The 20,705-nt window shown below is 40.1% G+C and overlaps 1 protein-coding gene across 5 annotated transcripts; it reads left to right on the forward strand.

Annotated features, from left to right (window-relative positions):
* The first annotated feature begins 2,200 nt into the window (after positions 1 to 2,200).
* Positions 2,201 to 19,760, forward strand: LOC124139826. 5 transcript variants are annotated; one of them, XR_006861818.2, is made up of 7 exons: positions 2,201 to 3,313; positions 5,201 to 5,452; positions 6,405 to 6,530; positions 8,578 to 8,726; positions 12,233 to 12,690; positions 14,211 to 14,360; positions 14,639 to 14,779. XR_006861818.2 is itself a non-coding variant. In XM_046507193.2 (7 exons), exons 1-7 carry the CDS (start codon positions 2,324 to 2,326, stop codon positions 18,480 to 18,482), a joined length of 2,619 nt encoding a protein of 872 aa, XP_046363149.2. In that variant the 5' UTR covers positions 2,201 to 2,323; the 3' UTR covers positions 18,483 to 19,760. The 5 variants fall into 5 exon arrangements, 4 of the variants coding, with proteins under 4 accessions (XP_046363149.2, XP_046363150.2, XP_048243571.1 ...); XM_046507193.2 differs by lacking the exon at positions 14,211 to 14,360 and adding an exon at positions 18,077 to 19,760 and having other exon boundaries at positions 14,639 to 14,876; XM_046507194.2 differs by lacking the exon at positions 14,211 to 14,360 and adding an exon at positions 18,077 to 19,760 and having other exon boundaries at positions 2,201 to 2,686; positions 14,639 to 14,876.
* The last annotated feature ends 945 nt before the right edge of the window (positions 19,761 to 20,705 follow it).

The raw sequence follows: 20,705 nt of genomic DNA on the forward strand, positions 1-20,705 counted from the left end.
CATCAAGGACAACTTAGGGCGGTACATACAATGTATGCAACACAACCGTATATATGTAGCACACAATGGCTGCAATGAGACACACAAAAGTCATGTATATTGCTATAACATCACAGGTGTTTTTTGTTGCTGTACAAAGCTGCCATGATACCTTTTCTATTCACTGCATGTTAAACGACAAAATTATTCACAATATCTCGTAGACCATGAAACAGAGATACAAAATCATCATCAAAGTTGCATGATTGATTCTAAAGTATTTACATCAATAATCGAAAATTAAATTTCCAAACAGAATACATATTTACTATCAATACCTAGTTAATTATAATTATTTAGTTTTGTTTATGACCAAATTGATATATGATACTAATTAACTTTGACGATGACGTCACTCGGAGGCTGCACCCCAAGGGAACCGCACCTCATGGGTTGTCTTCTGCTCCGTCTGACAGCTGGCATTGTGACACCCACTCCCCCTTCTCAAACACACACCGCATTTACTGCATTTTTCAAATTTTCTTAATTACTTGATAAACGTAGAGTTGACCGTCGACGTGAAAAAAATGGAAAGTCAAACATGTTTTTAAAATGATATCTGAAAGGATTTTTCCGCTGCATGCAGTAATAATAAAAAAAATGATTCTTAAAAAACAACATTTACTTCCTAATGTTAAATGTCTTCCTTTACTGAAATTAGCTATTAGGCAGCAAAAGACAACATTCTTTTTAAAATTTTAAATCTGGATCATCGTATCCGTAAACCAAGTATTAAAAATAATAGTCCTTAGAATTTCAGCTTTATTGCATATGAAGAAACAGACTTAAATATATACAGCAACACCGTGGTCAGGCACAATAACATACAAGTACATACGCAATAACTTGTTTTGTTTATTGCTTCAATTCCTTGCTATGTTTACTACTATGGTAATTGTGTCATCTTCCTTGCAAATATAAATTGATATGATACTTCTATAACAAATAATTTTGGGGCTTTTTAAAATATGTTTTCTTAACTGTCCCCAATTAAATTACAAAGTTTGAAGTCTTATGCCCCGTTCACATGCACAACATTTACTAACATATTGTAATTTAACACATGTGTAACTATACATACGTGCGTATATGTAAATTTACTATGCGTTCACGTGAAAAGCATCTTAGGTGTGTAAAGAAAGTATGTAAATTGTGTAAGGCACTCATATTCGTCAGTCTGTTCACGACTTTCAACACAAAACAGGTTGTTTTCCAATCAAAGTTGAATGAGAAGAGAGTTACTTCACCGAAAAGCAACACGTGTTTGATTTAATTTGTACACAAAGTTTTGACGCCTTGAAACCAAAAGAAAACACCGTCCGCTCAACTCTGAATACACACATAAAAGTTGGCAACTGTTGACAATTTGTTTGATGTTGTCAAAAGAACAGATATTAATTAGATCATCCTCTTACGTTGACATAAACGTTCACGTTGCAACATATACACACAGTGCAAATTGACATTTACATTTGCACCTGCTCCAGACATTATGCAAATTTGCTCCTTGTGTAAAAATAGACACATGAGTAAACGCTCACATGACAAGTACACTCACGTATGTATTTCTACACACGTCTGCACACATACACACACATGTATATGTGCAGAGGCGCGCGTGAACGGGGTAGTAGTCTTCGGAAACTTCCCTGCCTTCTTCCGGTTAACATTCTTTGCTGTTTAGGAGAGTTGTACCCACTATTTGATTATGGTCTTATGGTAACTTCTATATTCCAGTAAATCTAAGGTATACACAGAGAAAAAACTTTCAATTTGCATGTCTTAAACGATGTACACGCCTATCTACTCTACTACTACTCTTTATGATAAATTAAAGGGTATTTAACAGAGAAAATTGGTCACAAAAGAACACTAGGGTATGTACAGTACCTTAATAAAATATTATTGAGTTTATTCTTTTTAAACCATTTGTCTTTTTTGAGGCAAAAGAAAAAGATCGGTTCCATTGGCATTCTTTTTTGTAAAGTTGAAACAAATAGTGATATAGAAAAATCAGGGATTCGAACTTGAGTATTAGCTTGAATGTATTTCCGTGTCAGAATCCACGCAAGAAGCATCTGATGCTTCAGAGTTATCTCATCTTGGCTACTTTGTCATCAAAAATTTGATTGGTTGATCTGATGTTTCACGTTAGTTGATTGGCTGACCCTTTCGCGGAATATTCAACATGGTGGCCATGAGTTGTGTTTCGATTTGATGTGAATTATAGAAGGCATTTTTTTCAGTCATCCTGAGGTGATCGAAATATAATAACACAGTGAATATGTATATTAGGGGACCACACGCGTTCTGTTGTAATGGCGAATTGTATGAAGCCTTTATTGACGAGAAATCGCGAGTAAACATAAATGTTTATTACGTGACCAGGAGCAGGACTTCACCAGCTGGATTGACATTCCGTGAAAACTTCGTGTATATGTCGAAAGGAAAAGATCTCATCATTCAAGAAGTTGGGACTTTTATAGATTCAAACAGTGGAATGCAGAAACCGTTTATACTTGTTCGTGATGCTATGTCTCAAACTCATTACATATTAGCCGTTACAAACATTCCAGGTGACACAAACACATCTCCTAAGAACACACTCTCAGCCATACGTTCATTGTTATTTAAGAAGGAAGAGTTAGTAAGTATGATAAAAGTTTTTGATGGTCCTCTGATTGTTTGGACGTGTGATGAAAAGGTCAATATAGGATTTACTACGAAACAAGAGCAAACAACTTTTGAGAAAAAGTCATTTCCAGTTTTAGATTTAGATAAAAGTCGTGCAAATTTCACTGTAATCTCAACAGTATTAACTAATGATGAAATTTTAATGTTCATCAAATATTCATGTAAACAGCAACAGAGTGAGGAAGAAGATTTATTCCAAGGGCACGAAGGAGACGACATTGCATTTGAGGTTTGGTCAATAAAGCCAAATACAGATAATAACACATGGACACAGAGAAAACTAGATTCCTCATGCTTTTTACCACAACAGTATGCATGTACAGTGGTAGATTGTAAGGTGAAGATAAAATCAAACAATTTGTCAAATGGAGATGAACAGCCCTTGAGTGATGTTGTGTTGTTATTGGATGGAGGATATATTGTAACACTTGCAAATGGATGTCTGATGAACTGTTGCCATGTGAACACCTCTTTAACAAGTTTCCAAGAATGGAATTTTGTTGGTGTATTTGATTCAACGACTGTTGTGATAAAGACGTCTCAATCCGAAGTGATTGTAGTGGATTATGGGAGCGGGAAGGTAAAGAAAAGGGAAATTATACGTTGCTTTTGTGGATTTTTAAAAAGCGTTTGATTCAGTTAATCATCTTAAACTATGGGAGTGTCTGCACGATGTAGGCTTGGGTGGAAAGATGATGAGAACACTTAAGGGAATCTATGCCTCCGTGAAAGCGTGTGTGAGATGTAATGATAACATTTATACAGAATATTTTGATTGTCCTAACGGAGTTAAACAAGGCTGTATATTAAGCCCTCTATTATTTTCCTTTTTCATCAATGAACTGTCAAACGATGTTTCATCACATGAGAAACACGGCGTACAATTATTTCCAGACTTGTTTGAAATATTATTATTGTTTGCCGATGATGTTATTCTTGTCTCTGACACAATAACTGGTTTACGGAACCAACTTAATATTCTTGAAAAGTTTGCAGATTCACATGGATTAACGGTAAATTTAGATAAAACGAGTGTTGTTGTATTTAGAAGAGGAGGGCGGTTATCTGTTCATGAGAAATGGTTTATAAAGGCAAACGTGTTTCAACCGCCAACTCCTACAGATATCTTGGGTTTGTATTCTCATATACATCAAAGATGAACTAATGTGTTTCAGATCTAGCATCAAGGGGTAAACAAGCTTTAATGGAAATATTTCGCAATCTACGGAAGATTGGTTTTGTTGACACTTCAGTTTTTTTTTAAATATTTGATACTCAGATTCAACCTATTCTTTTATATGGTGCGGAAATATGGGGTGTAGACAGATTTGAAAAAATAGAACAAGTGCATATTATGGCTGGTAAGAAGTTTCTTAACGTTTGTTTGCAAACTCCAAATGCTATTGTGTATGGGTAATGTGGTCGGTACCCACTACATGTAAATGCTATGTGTCGTTCTGTAAAGTATTGGCTAAAAGTGATTGAAATGGACGAAGATAGGATACCAAGAAAATCTTATAATATGCTTGTATATAACGACAAGTGTGGTCATCATAACTATGCTTCTTCTATTCGTTCCATATTATTTTCTCACGGATTTGAAGTAGTTTGGCTCAGTCAAGCTGTTGGCGACAAACCATCGTTCATGAATAGTTTTAAAAACTTTTTGATAAATATGTTCTACCAATCATGGAATAGTACTATCAAGGCTAGTTCTAGGTACATTCTGTATAAAGAGTTTAAAAGTCTTCTGGAACCAGAAAAATACCTTCATTATTACTGAAATAATGTATCGAAATGTTATGATAAGGCTTAGAGCCGGGCTACTAAGACTTAAGGTAAACGAAGGTAGATGGGCTGATATTGATTTACGTTTACAACTCTGCCCCATATGTGAAACAAGTATAGAGAATGAATATCATTTTACTTTAGAATGTGAATATTACAACGATATTAGACAACTGTATTTACCAACAACTTTTTGCCATAATCCAAATATGCATAAATTTAAAACGCTCCTGTCATCTTCATGTAAACAATTACTTGGAAAGCTATGTAAATACCTGTATTACAGCTATGAAAGAAGACGTAATTATGAAAAGCCTGTAAATTTGTAAATTTGTACCTGACCATACCTTTTTTTCATGTACCACTATATCAAATATATGTATTGTATATGGGCCAGTGGCCTTAGTACAAATAAAGACTTCTTCTTCTAATCAGTTGAGACTAGTTATGAAAGCCATGACATTTTTCATCAAGAAAATTTAAATTCATTTTGATGTCACCATATTATAATTTTAAGAAGACACATGTTCTAGTCATATGTTTAAGCAGTAGAATGATTTTTTGTTAGTGAATAGTTTGAAGCTCATCTCAGTAACATTCAGACTTAATAAAACTGACTAAATCAATCATGAATGATGTCATGAACAACCAGATAAAAAATTGTTGTATTTGGTTACAGGTCACAAAGACATGGTCAGAAGTGTCTAACATCATGATTGGGGACTTCCTCCAGTACGGACATCATCAGATACTGGTCACCTTCACTGAGGAATCATCAGATGATGAAGGCAGCTCCTGGATGTTGACAGATCTAGCTATGTGTGATATAGACTCCAGTCGATGGGCATCTGGGATGGAAGTTGACCACAGTGATGACAGCTGTAGTAAAGGAAAAGCATCAGCTCTCAAGGCACTGTCTAACAATCTTCAGGTGGTTACATTCTGGATAATTTTACAGTTAATAAATACAAAAACAATATTTTATATAAGTGATAGGTATTGACATCAGAATAAAGAAATGATTATCTGCTTTAAATTCAGTTTTCAGTAAGGGTGTCTTTGATTGGAAATTTTAGCATTGCTATAGTCATGATAGTGACTCAAAAGGATCATGATATATACAGCTTACTATACGAGTATGTGTGTCATACTGATTTTACGGAATGAGTGTCAGAATTCTTGTATTTCCCTTGAGAGTGTGTGGGTAGTACATGAATTCTTTCACAAGTTTTGTGAAATCAAATCCTTTTGATCTCCCCTTTTAGGAAAATGCACTGATTATGACAACAGTCTTAGAAAACCACAATTGTTGAATGACGTCAGCAATCTTCAGGTATGAAGTCGTTTCTAGTGTGATGTCATTCCACCCTTACGTCAAAATAAGATTCGCATCACATCGTCAATGTCATCCAGATCACGTAAACAATACACTGGTGCGCATGAAGTGATATTTAGCACAAGCGCACGCACAAATTTTATGAATTCTGTTGTTTCTAAAGCTGTGGGTAATGAATTGATGTATCACTTAATGTTTGTGTATGTAATTACATTAATATCATGATATACGATGGCATCACTAGTTATCAGAGATAGATGCAATATTGAAGGAGGCATTAATCCACATGCACGGATGTACTGCGTGATATATGTATGTTTACCGCTGTATGGTGATTTTGTGCATACCCTAAACTGATCATGCTCACAAATTTTGTATCACAGTCTCTTAGATTATTATCATGATTATCATCAGCCTTGGTGAATAGCCAATTGCTAAAATGTTTGATATATTTTCCTAAAAATAATTATATTTGATATGAACATGAATTGGTAGGTTTGTTATGAAAATGAAGTAATTTATCATTCTGTTGATGTTGACAAGTCAGAGTTCAACAACAAACCTGTGCAGTGCTGAGCAGCATCTGTCCAACAAGGTCAAGTTCCTGCACAGCACCTGGGCACATCTGCAGCACCTGAGTGGAGGAGGGGAGACAACTCTTCCCCAGCCAGAGGTAGGTTGGCCATATATCTTGTTATAGGGCTAAATTTGGAAATAAAGTTTAGGCCCCCTCACATGATAGGCATCACAGTATCCACCGCAGTAGTTTCTAAGAGCGGGCATACAATTCAAAGTCTGCAGGGATTTGAAGACTGATGATATTGGTGATAGTATGTTTTGTTTTGTTTGTTTGATTGTTTGTTGTTTAAGGCCGCATTCAGCAATATTCCAGCTATATGACAACGGTCTGTTAATAATCAAGTCTGGACCAAAAATCCAGTGATTGATATCATGCATGATGAGCATTGATCCATGCAACTGGGATACGATGACATGCATCAACCAAGTCAGCAAGCCTGACCACCCGATCCCGTCAGTTGCCTTTTACGGCAAGCATGGGTTTCTGAAGACCTATTCTACCCCAAATCTTTACGGGTCGATGATACTATGTACAGATGCATATCAAATGGATAATGTTTGCGTGTATGTATCATTATGTAGAGCATGTCTAATTTCTGTACGCTTGAGACAGCTGAGACACTCATTGGCAGGGTGGGCTGTACACATGAGACGTGGAAGACACTCATGGGCAGGGTGGGCTGTACACATGAGACTTGGGAGACACTCATGGGCAGGGTGGGGTGTACACATGAGACATGGCGGACACTCATGGGCAGGGTGGGCTGTACACATGAGACTTGGGAGACACTCATGGGCAGGGTGGGCTGTACACATGAGACATGGCGGACACTCATGGGCAGGGTGGGCTGTACACATGAGACGTGGGAGACGCTAATGGGCAGGGTGGGGTGTACACATGAGACATGGAAGACACTCATTGGCAGGGTGGGCTGTACACATGAGACATGGCGGACACTCATTGGCAGGGTGGGGTGTACACATGAGACATGGAAGACACTCATTGGCAGGGTGGGCTGTACACATGAGACATGGCGGACACTCATGGGCAGGGTGGGCTGTACACATGAGACATGGCGGACACTCATTGGCAGGGTGGGCTGTACACATGAGACATGGAAGACACTCATTGGCAGGGTGGGGTGTACACATGAGACATGGCGGACACTCATGGGCAGGGTGGGCTGTACACATGAGACATGGAAGACACTCATTGGCAGGGTGGGCTGTACACATGAGACATGGGAGACACTCATGGGCAGGGTGGGCTGTACACATAAGACGTGGAAGACACTCATTGGCAGGGTGGGCTGTACACATGAGACGTGGGAGACACTCGTGGGGTGAGTGGGCTGTACACATGAGACGTGGGAGACACTCATGGGCAGGGTGGGCTGTACACATGAGACGTGGGAGACACTTGTGGGGTGAGTGGGCTGTACACATGAGACGTGGGAGACACTCATGGGCAGGGTGGGCTGTACACATGAGACGTGGGAGACACTCATGGGCAGGGTGGGCTGTACACATGAGACGTGGGAGACACTCATGGGCAGGGTGGGCTGTACACGTGAGACGTGGGAGACACTCATGGGCAGGGTGGGCTGTACACATAAGACGTGGAAGACACTCATTGGCAGGGTGGGCTGTACACATGAGACGTGGGAGACACTCGTGGGGTGAGTGGGCTGTACACATGAGACGTGGGAGACACTCATGGGCAGGGTGGGCTGTACACATGAGACGTGGGAGACACTCGTGGGCAGGGTGGGCTGTACACATGAGACGTGGGAGACACTCATGGGCAGGGTGGGCTGTACACATGAGACGTGGGAGACACTCATGGGCAGGGTGGGCTGTACACATAAGACGTGGAAGACGCTCATGGGCAGGATGGGCTACATTGTGTGTCAAAATCTCTTGGTTGATTGTGTGTCAGACTTGGTGACTTGGTTGATTGTGTGTCAGACTTGGTGACTTGGTTGATTGTGTGTCAGACTTGGTGACTTGGTTGATTGTGTGTCAGACTTGGTGACTTGGTTGATTGTGTGTCAGACTTGGTGACTTGGTCACAGTCAAATATTGGTTACAAGGACAGCCTTCATAAAGCCCTGCTGAAAAGGATGTTGTTTATCCCATAGGTTCCACTAACCACCTTGAAAGACGATGGTTCATTGACAGCCAACATGACAGGCAAGAAGCCTCCAGGCATAAAGACTACAGTCAGCTGGCAGACATCTGTGGGCTGCCATCGTGTCATCGGAGTTGATGTACACAATACCTCCAACAGGTTAGTCATTGTTTCCATATCAAATACAAATCTCTGCATAAAAACCAGAGTCGATTGTACGATTCTGACTATATCATGAGCATGGGTTTATGAATCACTGTCCTGTTGGTGGCACCTGTCACAAACACATGCAAAGGCAAAGTATAAGGAACATGCAGTGTTTCTTTTCAGTTATAAAATTACCTGAGCACCATGTCCAAAGGATCTGTAGCAAGGTCCATTCACTATATTGCTTCAAAGGTTTCAGATTTAGATTTATGATAATGTTTTTATCCCCCGCCCAACAAAGTTGGCGGGGGCAGGCCACAAAGTTGCGACTAAATTGGTCGCCATGGCGATCTAGTTTTGTATTTTGCGACTGGTATTTTCATGTCAGTCGCCAACTGGCTCCTTGTCTTTAATTAAGTTTGGCGACTAAATATCTCTTGTCATAAGATATTAAAAAAGATCGTTTTTAATATAAGTGCGTAACTTGTGAAAAAATTCGATATCAGAACATAATAACATCGACAAGATCACTGTTGGCCATGTGTTCTGTTTTCGCTTTCGATATGAAGCTCCATACCTGGAATGAAGGAAGCACTTTCCGTTATTAAGTAATGCACTAACGATGTTAAGAGTTTAGTACCCACGCATGCGCTGTACGACATCCGCCCAGGTGACAGCTAAGGCGGTCGTTTCGCCGTTCAAAAACACGAAGTATTTTTCTATATTTGCGCAAGTCAAAACAACAACAAATCGTTGTCAATCGGCAAATGATGAATACCGTATTTTCTTTAGTATAGTGCGCACCCCTCTCTAGCAGATTCAGTATTTATTTTTATTTTTTTTGGGGGGGGGGGGGGGGGGGGAAACAGGGGTGGAAATTTGCCATTTCCCGACTCTCGGGGAAAGTAGAAATACGAGGTTGGGCAACAAAATCACTTACTTAAACTTGTCCGGAGGCAAGTAATATTGGAAATTACTATCACTGTCTACATTTCTAACTACTTGTAAGGCAGGCAGCCAATCAAATTTCAGCGGTGATACCAAGCTCGTGTTTGATAAATTTCAGAAGTTGGCGAAAGATTTTTGTTAAATCATGTTATTCTGAACTAAAAGGCAGGAAATCACGATATATATATATTAAAAATATGGAACTTCGTGAATCTATCGTGCTAGGTTACGAGCTGTGACAGATTTTTCATGCATATATTTTTGCATTAAACATCGTGTCCGAGCCGAGAATTTAAGGCGACGAAAGCTGAGATGTCATTTGACTTACATTACATGCGATCGCACGAAAAGATGGAAATAATAACTTAGATGTAAGTTTGATTACTTTTAGATATATTTTTGTTGAATTTATTTATTACTTTGTATAATATATCAAAGATTTGCTTAAAACGTCTTTATTTTGCTCTTTGACATGTTCGATGTGGACCCGTTGTTGAAATGTGTGTCCGAGAATTATATTTTCAATAACATCGCGGGAAATAGTGAATAATTTTTTTATTTATTGATAAAAAAATGATAAATTGATATGGAATACGTATTTCAGACATTGTGAAATGTAATAGATTTAATAAATGAATGATATTATAGGTAGGTCCATACAAATATAAACTATTTTGACGTGACTACGGCTTGGCCGGAAAACCGGCCTACGGTGTTGAAAGGGATAAACACATAGATAAAAAAATCACCAGACATGTTGATTTACCGTTTAAATTGTATTTTTTTGTTCTGCTAGGCATTGTTTTATATCCAGGGATTAAGATTACCATGTGTATCTTCTCGTAAACTAAGCCGGACACAGCAATCAGCTGTACACACAATTTCTTGGAATTTACCGGTGATTCAGTCAAGTCACACCCAATGATATAACTTTACAGGGTTTTAATGCAAGGATCGGCAAAAAATGTATCTGAATCTTCTTCTTTTTATCAGGAATAATATATTCCAATATCTTGTTAATTTAGATGCAGCTTTTACCAAACATATTTGAAATAATAATAACCCTAAGCGTAAGCGAAGCAGCTGATTGCTATATATTACCGGGTATTACATGGTTTTACATGGAACACACAGTCTGACCAGTCACCGTCAAGGCTCCCGTGCACGTGATCGCGTGAATTACGTGTTGACATAGAATCGTCCAACAAAAACAAATATGACCTTTAACGAGTCAAAGTATGGCATTTATGACAAATGTATCCATTCTCTGTCAACGAAAGTTCGTTTCAAGGCATCAATAGCGGTAATCTGACCGTGGTTTCTCTTAATAACCGTTTGTTAGATCTTCCGATCGCTTCACACACGATTTCGCCGAAATAAATTAAAACAATATTAAAAGTAATTTTGAATAAAATTAATGAAATAAGTTACTAACATAAGTCCAGATATACAAAGAACACTTTTTATAGTCAGACAGTGTAATTACATGATTTGTTTGCGTACTTCAGTATGGATTTGTTGACATGGTATTTCCGGTGTTACGTTCTCACGGTAATGTCTTTCCATGGGGGGAAAAACATCAAAACTCATTATTTCGTGTATAATGCGCACCCCCTTCTACACAGCTGTGTTTTTTTGGAACTAAATGCGCAGTATACTCAAGATAATACGGAATGCTTTGAATGGCGAAGCTGACACGGAAGTTTCGTCGTCTATCGACACGTTCGATGAACCAAAACCTGCAACTGGCACCGGTAAACTGTCAGATGATGTTACTGACACAATGTTCTAAAGCTTGTTTGTCTGAAAAACTCAAAAGCTTCAACAACACGTCAACAGTTGTTGTTCATGATTTAAAACTGATTATTCAAACTAATGGATTTTTTTTTTTTGTTATGCAGTTAAATTACAAGTCATTACTTTTGGCTCCTTACATTTTGTCTTGGCTCCTTGAAATTCTATTTGGCTCCTTGAAAAAATAATTTAGGAGCCAAGTGGCTCCTTTGAATTTTTTTTAACTTTGTGGCCTGGGGGGATATAGAAACGGGGTCCGTCCGTCCGTCCGTCACTTTTCGTTTCCGGAGCATAACTCATAAACCGTCATAAACCAATATTTTTTCATGAAACTTTGCAGGTCTGTCAGGTACATGCTGAACTGGTACCTTTTGCTATTTAGAAATTTAAGAAATTTTTATTTTTTACGTTTCCATGGCAACAAGATAAACTTAGGTTCCAAACTCTTCTTTTTTTAACAATTTCCATGACAAGTTCCACCTTGGTTAAAAAAGGTTAGGGTTTGTTTAGATTTGATTACGTCATAAATTCTGTAACAGGGGCAGAGGATATAGCCACATTAGTGGCAAACTCTTGTTCCATTTGTCTTTGAAGTTTTCACTCTATCAATCTTTGAATACTATTGTCACAATCAATTATTTCTCAAAACTGTGGCAGGGATATACATGTCAAAGTATTTTGCAGAAACTGACTATGTCATTCCTCATTGACCATGTTCACAGTTTTACACATGACATTTTTGCTTCATAATCATTTTGCCTTTTACCCTGTTGCAGAACTCTGAGTTGCTGCACTTTGTCACTGGTTCAACATTCAACAATGACTGAAACCAGAAGTATGTCATCACAATCAAAATGGCTGCCACATGAGTCTTTTGAGCAGACAGATGAGAAAAGAACACCTGAAAAACATGCATCTAAGAGGCTGAGACTCAGCCCGCTTTTAACTCTGCCTATCATGCAGCAGAAGGGACAGCCACTGAGACCAGGTGACAAAAAGACTTTAACAGTCAGCTTTGATGGAGAGCAGGCTGGGGTACAAGATGGCTGGAAGCTGTGGGTGTTCCTGACCACCTTGGAACATGGTCCTACTGGTCCGGAGTCTGGAGATCAGGTGATGGAGGGAAGTCATAGAGAACGGACCATTTGTTGTGGATCTGTGTCCATGACAACAAAGGATTATCTCAAGGGGACATATTCAATTGCACCTGATTTGACAAGTGGCAGTGTGAGAGGTAACATCAACTGTGACACAAGGACTCAGGAAAATGAATTTTTGTCTAAACCATCTAGGGTACTTGGGCTGTGCATATTTAAGCCCCTTCCTATTTAGCCCTTGCACTTTCAAACGGGAAAATAAAACAATTGTAAGCCCATGGGCTTAAATTAAATTGAAAAAGTGATTGATCTCCCATACCAGATAACAAGTGTTGTTGCACACTTCTATATGGCCATTTTGCATCAATATTGCACCTTAAGCACTGTTCGAGGTTTCCACGTTTACAAGGAACATTTGCTCCGTAATCAAGGTGATTTATTGGATATTCAGTGGGACATTTTAAACACATATGGCAGACATGCATAACTGAGATTTTGGTTTGTTGTTACATATTTGACAGGTATCATAGGTGTTCTTGACTCATAATTTTCTAGTTGAAAAAGAAAATCCTTTCTTATGTTAAAGTGTTGCTCTCTCATTCCATTTGAGAGTAGTGTTTCATTACACATTGGATATTCATTCGTCCATTTTTGTTTTTAAGCCCTTGGTTTAAATTTGGATAAAATGTTACTCAACTTCAATAGGCAAAATCCATAATTGATCCCAAGGCTTAAAAACATGCAGTCCCAGTATACTAAAAATAGAGAAAAGCAACTGAAACTGATGTACGTTTGGTTGGACATGAAATTGTTTGTCCTTTATTAGGCACTATGATAAATGTTTGTTTACAGAACATGCTAAGGCCAGACACATGTTTCTTTTTCTTGTATTACGGATTCTTTGAACCAAATTGGATGGATGGAGGCGGAAAAAAATACAAAAAACAAGAAACTGAAATGAATATAAAAATGTTTGTCAAAATAAAGACAAGATAAACAATGATTAAAGGGTAGATTCCTGTCTGTCACCAGATTTTTGTGTATGTCAGTCACATGACAGAAATTAACCAATAGTGATGAATACATATTGACACTTCATATTGAGCTGTAAGTAGATTATAGAGCATAAAAACACCGATCATATCAGAACTAAAAGTTGTATGGACAAAAAGATGGATGATATTTTATCAGTAGCAGATGGCTTGTTCTTTGGGCAGTATTAGTTGACACTGGCATAGTACTTACTCTAAACTTGATCTGTGACTATCACTGTCAGTGTCTGATGATACTTCTTGCTCCCTGTAAACATATTTTCACCATATGATCTGTATCACTGGCCAGCCCTGTGTATAGTGGCTGCAGGAGCAGGAGGAAGTATACTTTACCTTAAATTACCTTCTGTACCAACCTTGTGTGGTTGTGGCAGCTCATCTTAGTGTCATTGTTGTAGATCGGGGAGTGGGCTTGCATTAAAACTGGGTCTAGATTTTCGAAAAGATCTCAGCTGAGATTATTCTTAACACTTACGTTCACAGATAAGTTATCTTAAGTTTAAGATAAGATACATTTTTGAAACTATCATAAACCTGTCGCAGATCAAACAGAGCTATGAAACCTATCGTAACTCTGACACAGAACTTGTTTGTGTTGGAGATAGAAAAGCAGGGTGTTTCCCAGAGATGTCACAGAGATTTCCCAGCTGCAGACGACAAACAAGGAAATGGAAGACGTATTTGAGGACACACAAAAAAAGAAGCCCCGCAAGGCTAACTGCACTGCCTCCGAGATGGAGATGCTAGTCTCGGAGGTCAGTTCTTAAAGCTGCAAGTATTGATGAAGATTATCTGCTTGGGCTGGTATCTTTGTGAATAGCCACCAGCGATCTCTTGAACACTGGCCTGCTTGTAGTTTGTTCAATTTGAGAACATATTTCTCAAAAGCAGTGAAAGTTACTGAAGGCCACTCTGGAGTACCAAGGTTATTCAGCTGCACCACTTGAAATTATTTATTTTGTGGATGAATTTGATTCACATGACTAAGAGAGAAACATGCTTTGTCATTCATGCAGTTGCTCTGATGTTTCAGATCCTGACATAATACAGGCATCATTGTCAGCTGTCCAGACCTGCACCACTCTGCTGCTGACATCAGTCTTCACAGACCTCACCCATACTGCAGGCATCATTGAGGCTCAGACAGACTTTCAGCTTGCTGTCTCACTAGGCTGTCTGTGTCCTGTCAACTGTCCTCCTCTACAGTATGTCCGGATCACCTCTGTGTGTGTGCTGTCACAGACTAAAGTCCATCTTTGTGTGTGGACAAGGTAGGTGTGATGTGTCAACTGTCCTCTACAGTATGTCCGGATCACCTCTGTGTGTGTGCTGTCACAGACTAAAGTCCATCTTTGTGTGTGGACAAGGTAGGTGTGATGTGTCAACTGTCCTCCTCTACAGTATGTCGGATCACCTCTGTGTGTGTGCTGTCACAGACTAAAGTCCATCTTTCTGTCTGGATAAGTAGGTGTGATGTGTCAGCTGTCCTCTACAGTATGTCCGGATCACCTCTGTGTGTGTGCTGTCACAGACTAAAGTCCATCTTTGTGTGTGGACAAGGTAGGTGTGATGTGTCAACTGTCCTCTACAGTATGTCCGGATCACCTCTGTGTGTGTGCTGTCACAGACTAAAGTCCATCTTTGTGTGTGGACAAGGTAGGTGTGATGTGTCAACTGTCCTCCTCTACAGTATGTCGGATCACCTCTGTGTGTGTGCTGTCACAGACTAAAGTCCATCTTTCTGTCTGGATAAGTAGGTGTGATGTGTCAACTGTCCTCCTCTACAGTATGTCCGGATCACCTCTGTGTGTGTGCTGTCACAGACTAAAGTCCATCTTTGTGTGTGGACAAGGTAGGTGTGATGTGTAAACTGTCCTCTACAGTATGTCGGATCACCTCTGTGTGTGTGCTGTCACAGACTAAAGTCCATCTTTGTGTCTGGACAAGGTAGGTGTGATGTTTCAACTGTCCTCTACAGTATGTCCGGATCACCTCTGTGTGTGTGCTGTCACAGACTAAAGTCCATCTTTGTGTGTGGACAAGGTAGGTGTGATGTGTCAACTGTCCTCCTCTACAGTATGTCGGAATACCTCTGTGTGTGTGCTGTCACAGACTAAAGTCCATCTTTGTGTGTGGACAAGGTAGGTGTGATGTGTCAACTGTCCTCCTCTACAGTATGTCGGATCACCTCTGTGTGTGTGCTGTCACAGACTAAAGTCCATCTTTGTGTCTGGACAAGGTAGGTGTGATGTGTCAACTGTGCTCCTCTACAGTATGTCCGGATCACCTCTGTGTGTGTGCTGTCACAGACTAAAGTCCATCTTTGTGTGTGGACAAGGTAGGTGTGATGTGTCAACTGTCCTCCTCTACAGTATGTCCGGATCACCTCTGTGTGTGTGCTGTCACAGACTAAAGTCCATCTTTGTGTCTGGACAAGGTAGGTGTGATGTGTAAACTGTCATCTACAGTATGTCGGATCACCTCTGTGTGTGTGCTGTCACAGACTAAAGTCCATCTTTGTGTGTGGACAAGGTAGGTGTGATGTGTCAACTGTCCTCCTCTACAGTATGTCCGGATCACCTCTGTGTGTGTGCTGTCACAGACTAAAGTCCATCTTTGTGTGTGGACAAGGTAGGTGTGATGTGTCAACTGTCCTCTACAGTATGTCCGGATCACATCTGTGTGTGTGCTGTCACAGACTAAAGTCCATCTTTGTGTCTGGACAAGGTAGGTGTGATGTGTCAACTGTCCTCCTCTACAGTATGTCGGATCACCTCTGTGTGTGTGCTGTCACAGACTAAAGTCCATCTTTGTGTGTGGACAAGGTAGGTGTGATGTGTCAACTGTCCTCCTCTACAGTATGTCGGATCACCTCTGTGTGTGTGCTGTCACAGACTAAAGTCCATCTTTGTGTGTGGACAAGGTAGGTGTGATGTGTCAACTGTGCTCCTCTACAGTATGTCCGGATCACCTCTGTGTGTGTGCTGTCACAGACTAAAGTCCATCTTTGTGTGTGGACAAGGTAGGTGTGATGTGTCAACTGTGCTCCTCTACAGTATGTCCGGATCACCTCTGTGTGTGTGCTGTCACAGACTAAAGTCCATCTTTGTGTCTGGACAAGGTAGGTGTGATGTGTCAACTGTCCTCCTCTACAGTATGTCCGGATCACCTCTGTGTGTGTGCTGTCACAGACTAAAGTCCATCTTTGTGTCTGGATAAGTAGGTGTGATGTGTCAACTGTCCTCCTCTACAGTATGTCCGGATCACCTCTGTGTGTGTGCTGTCACAGACTAAAGTCCATCTTTGTGTGTGGACAAGGTGGGTGTGATGTGTCAACTGTCCTCCTCTACAGTATGTCCGGATCACCTCTGTGTGTGTGCTGTCACAGACTAAAGTCCATCTTTGTGTGTGGACAAGGTAGGTGTGATGTGTTAACTGTCCTCTGCACTGTATCCGGATCACCTCTGTGTGTGTGCTGTCACAGACTAAAGTCCATCTTTGTGTCTGGACAAGGTAGGTGTGATGTGTCAGCTGTCCCCTACAGTATGTCGGATCACCTCTGTGTGTGTGTGCTGTCACAGACTAAAGTCCATCTTTGTGTCTGGACAAGGTAGGTGTGATGTGTCAGCTGTCCTCTACAGTATATCGGATCACCTCTGTGTGTGTGCTGTCACAGACTTAAGTCCATCTTTGTGTGTGGACAAGGTAGGTGTGATGCGTCAGCTGTCCTCTACAGTATGTCGGATCACCTCTGTGTGTGTGCTGTCACAGACTAAAGTCCATCTTTGTGTCTGGACAAGGTAGGTGTGATGTGTCAGCTGTCCTCTACAGTATGTCGGATCACCTCTGTGTGTGTGCTGTCACAGACTAAAGTCCATCTTTGTGTGTGGACAAGGTAGGTGTGATGTGTCAGCTGTCCTCTACAGTATATTGGATCACCTCTGTGTGTGTGCTGTCACAGACTAAAGTCCATCTTTGTGTCTGGACAAGGTAGGTGTGATGGGTCAGCTGTTCTCTACAGTATGTCGGATCACCTCTGTCTGTGTGCTGTCACAGACTAAAGTCCATCTTTGTGTCTGGACAAGGTAGGTGTGATGTGTCAGCTGTCCTCTACAGTATGTCGGATCACCTCTGTGTGTGTGCTGTCACAGACTTAAGTCCATCTTTGTGTGTGGACAAGGTAGGTGTGATGTGTCAGCTGTCCTCTACAGTATGTCGGATCACCTCTGTGTGTGTGCTGTCACAGACTAAAGTCCATCTTTGTGTCTGGACAAGGTAGGTGTGATGTGTCAGGTGTCCTCCTCTACAGTATGTCAGGATGTGTGTGTGCTGTCACTTTATTTCTTTTTCTTTTTCTGTGTGATGTAATTGATGTATTTAATTATGTTTATACAGGTAACTGTCCGTCCTTCCACCATCATTCTGTAAGACATTCTCCAACTGTTTCTTCATCCTGATGACTTTCTTTCAGAGACTGTAACCAACTGGAGCTGCTTGTGGACTACCTCTCATCACACCTCCCTGACGATGTCATCATCTCACACAGCGAGGATGCAGGCCTTCAATATGCTGTCAATGATACTGTGTCCAGCCTGAGTCAGGAGGTGAAGGCACTCTCCATGATGGTGAAGACACTGTTGGAAGACAGCAACCAGGCTGTGAAGGCATTGATGAGTTCAAGTGCCTCGGTGGCTGGTGATATGCAGCAGGACCAACTAACTGACTTCCAGCACAGGTTCCGTGAAGAGCAGGCTGCTGTACACAGATGTGTCGACACCGGTGTGTCTGTAGGGGATGCCAGGGTGTTGACAGACAACATCCTCAGGCTGGAGAGACTGACAGACCAACACATCGCATGTATGAAGAGTGTGGACTGATGCTGCCTTGGTGTGATGGGAACTGTGCGCTGTTGTAGTGACATATATGAGTGAACTGGGTCAACCACTTTGAACAGTATTTCAGTAAAGAAGAGGCTTGAGGAAAAGCATAGGGCAATGAAATCCTGCATGTCATGAACTACTGATCGTTTTGTGGTAGCATTAACAAATCTTTTAACGATCACATAACTATATTTGAATAATATTTTCACAATAATTTTATGACGTTAATTAATATTGCGAGTGGGCAATATAACCACCATGCTGCAGTAACTATTGCTAGGTTGGGCAGGACTAGAGAAATCACTGGTTGACAGCGTGAGCAATAATAAAGATATTGTGGAGAATATATATTGCCATGGTTTATTGTTTTTATATGTTGTTGTGTTATATATATATGATAAGTTAAATGCGTTGCTGCACCAATCATTGAAATGTGAAATTGCTCAGTTCAACAAAATATTTAATGAAGCATGGAAACCATCTTATATAAATGTACCTTCAACTTGATTTCATATTTCTACATTTTACTATTGATACTTTGGTTACTAGCTTGTAGAGCTAATGTTTAGCCTGATCAATTGTACAGTTTTAATGAGATTACATTGATTTTAGTTGTGATTTTGTGTGTACTGGTGGTGGTTGAAAAAGGTGCTGATCGACTGCTCTGATTCATAAATAAATTTATGCATACAGAACCGTAGTAGACACAACTCATTTCAGAAAAGTGAGAAATCATTCCTTAAAAAATCAGATTAGACTGTCAGAATAGTTAAAAAGTAACATTAATATATACTGGCCATCTGTATTGTATGAACTTTGCCTGATTCAGACTAATTTCTCTTCTGAATTGAACCACAAGAACCACAAGAATGTGTTTTCTTTCTCAAGAATTGTACTTCTTGTGTGGCCTAGGCATTCAGTTAAATAATGTTTTACCCTCTTGGGAGTCTCTTCACCCTTTAGTATGGGTTTAAATTTGGATATTGTTCAGGAATTATTGAGCCAGATTTTGCAAACTGAGCTACAATTTTATTCCCAGTAGTCCAACATGCGATGGAATCCTTGTAATATGCTTTTAGTTCAGATATGTGTCCAGCTTTAAGAGCTCTCTTTCAATGTTGTTTCTTCATCCTTTGGTACCAGATTCTACTGCTGCTATTTGCAGGTGGTCACATGCATTTACCCATCTTAACATTTCAGCTGCAGAAACTGAGATGGAGTCATCATACCTGAACATTGAATCCCTTGACGAATAAGTAAACAGCTTTTATAACATTTGGGTCAATCTTTTGTTGACTATGATCAGAATTCAGATCATACCAAAGTCCAGGTTTCCAAGAAGAGAAAAGCCGCAGAAGTATCCCTAAGTGAAGAGGAATCAACTTGGTTACTATTTGAAACTTCATGCTGTGAAGCAAGTTTCTGAACACCCAAACTAAAGGGACTTTGCCACGAGAACAAACACCTATGGCATTCTGTCATCAACTGCAACATCAGTTTAATGGTATTTGTTTTTAACCCTCATTTTGAGATAGTATTTGAGACATGAGTCTACAACTTGATTCAGTAACATTTCTGAGCCTTAGACCTCTTATAGTTGCCACAGTCATGCATATTCGATAAGCCTCTGATAATGTGATCAGTTTTAGGAAGATGACAATTTGCAGCAGACATCAGACCCTGGCAATGATAGTCAAGCCTGGATAAACTCAATGATTTATCATACTTATAAACCAATAGCGCTGATGGTTTAACAGCCCCCAATTTGTTTTGTCAATGAGAGTATTTCACATAGTTGCATAAAGAAAGGACCAAATCAATGTTCCAAATTCAGGGTTCATTTTTGAATAGAGTAGCTTAGTTGTCTGTTTAGAGGAAGGCATCTTAAAGGACAAGGATGCCAGTGTAAGGTATTACTGAAAGGACAGGGATCCCAGTGTAAGTATTACTGAAAGGGCAGGGATCCCAGTGTAAGGTATTACTGAAATAACAATGATGCCAGTGTAAGGTATTACTGAAAGGACAGGGATCCCAGTGTAAAGTATTACTGAAAGGGCAGGGATCCCAGTGTAAGGTATTACTGAAAGGACAGGGATCCCAGTGTAATGTATTACTGAAAGGACAGGGATCCCAGTGTAAGGTATAACTGAAAGGGCAGGGATCCCAGTGTAAGGTATTACTGAAAGGACAGGGATCCCAGTGTAAGGTATTACTGAAAGG

Source organism: Haliotis rufescens, unplaced genomic scaffold (genome assembly GCF_023055435.1).
Source record: "Haliotis rufescens isolate VD_foot unplaced genomic scaffold, xgHalRufe1.0.p SCAF_7, whole genome shotgun sequence".
Classification (NCBI taxonomy): Eukaryota; Metazoa; Mollusca; class Gastropoda; order Lepetellida; family Haliotidae; genus Haliotis; species Haliotis rufescens.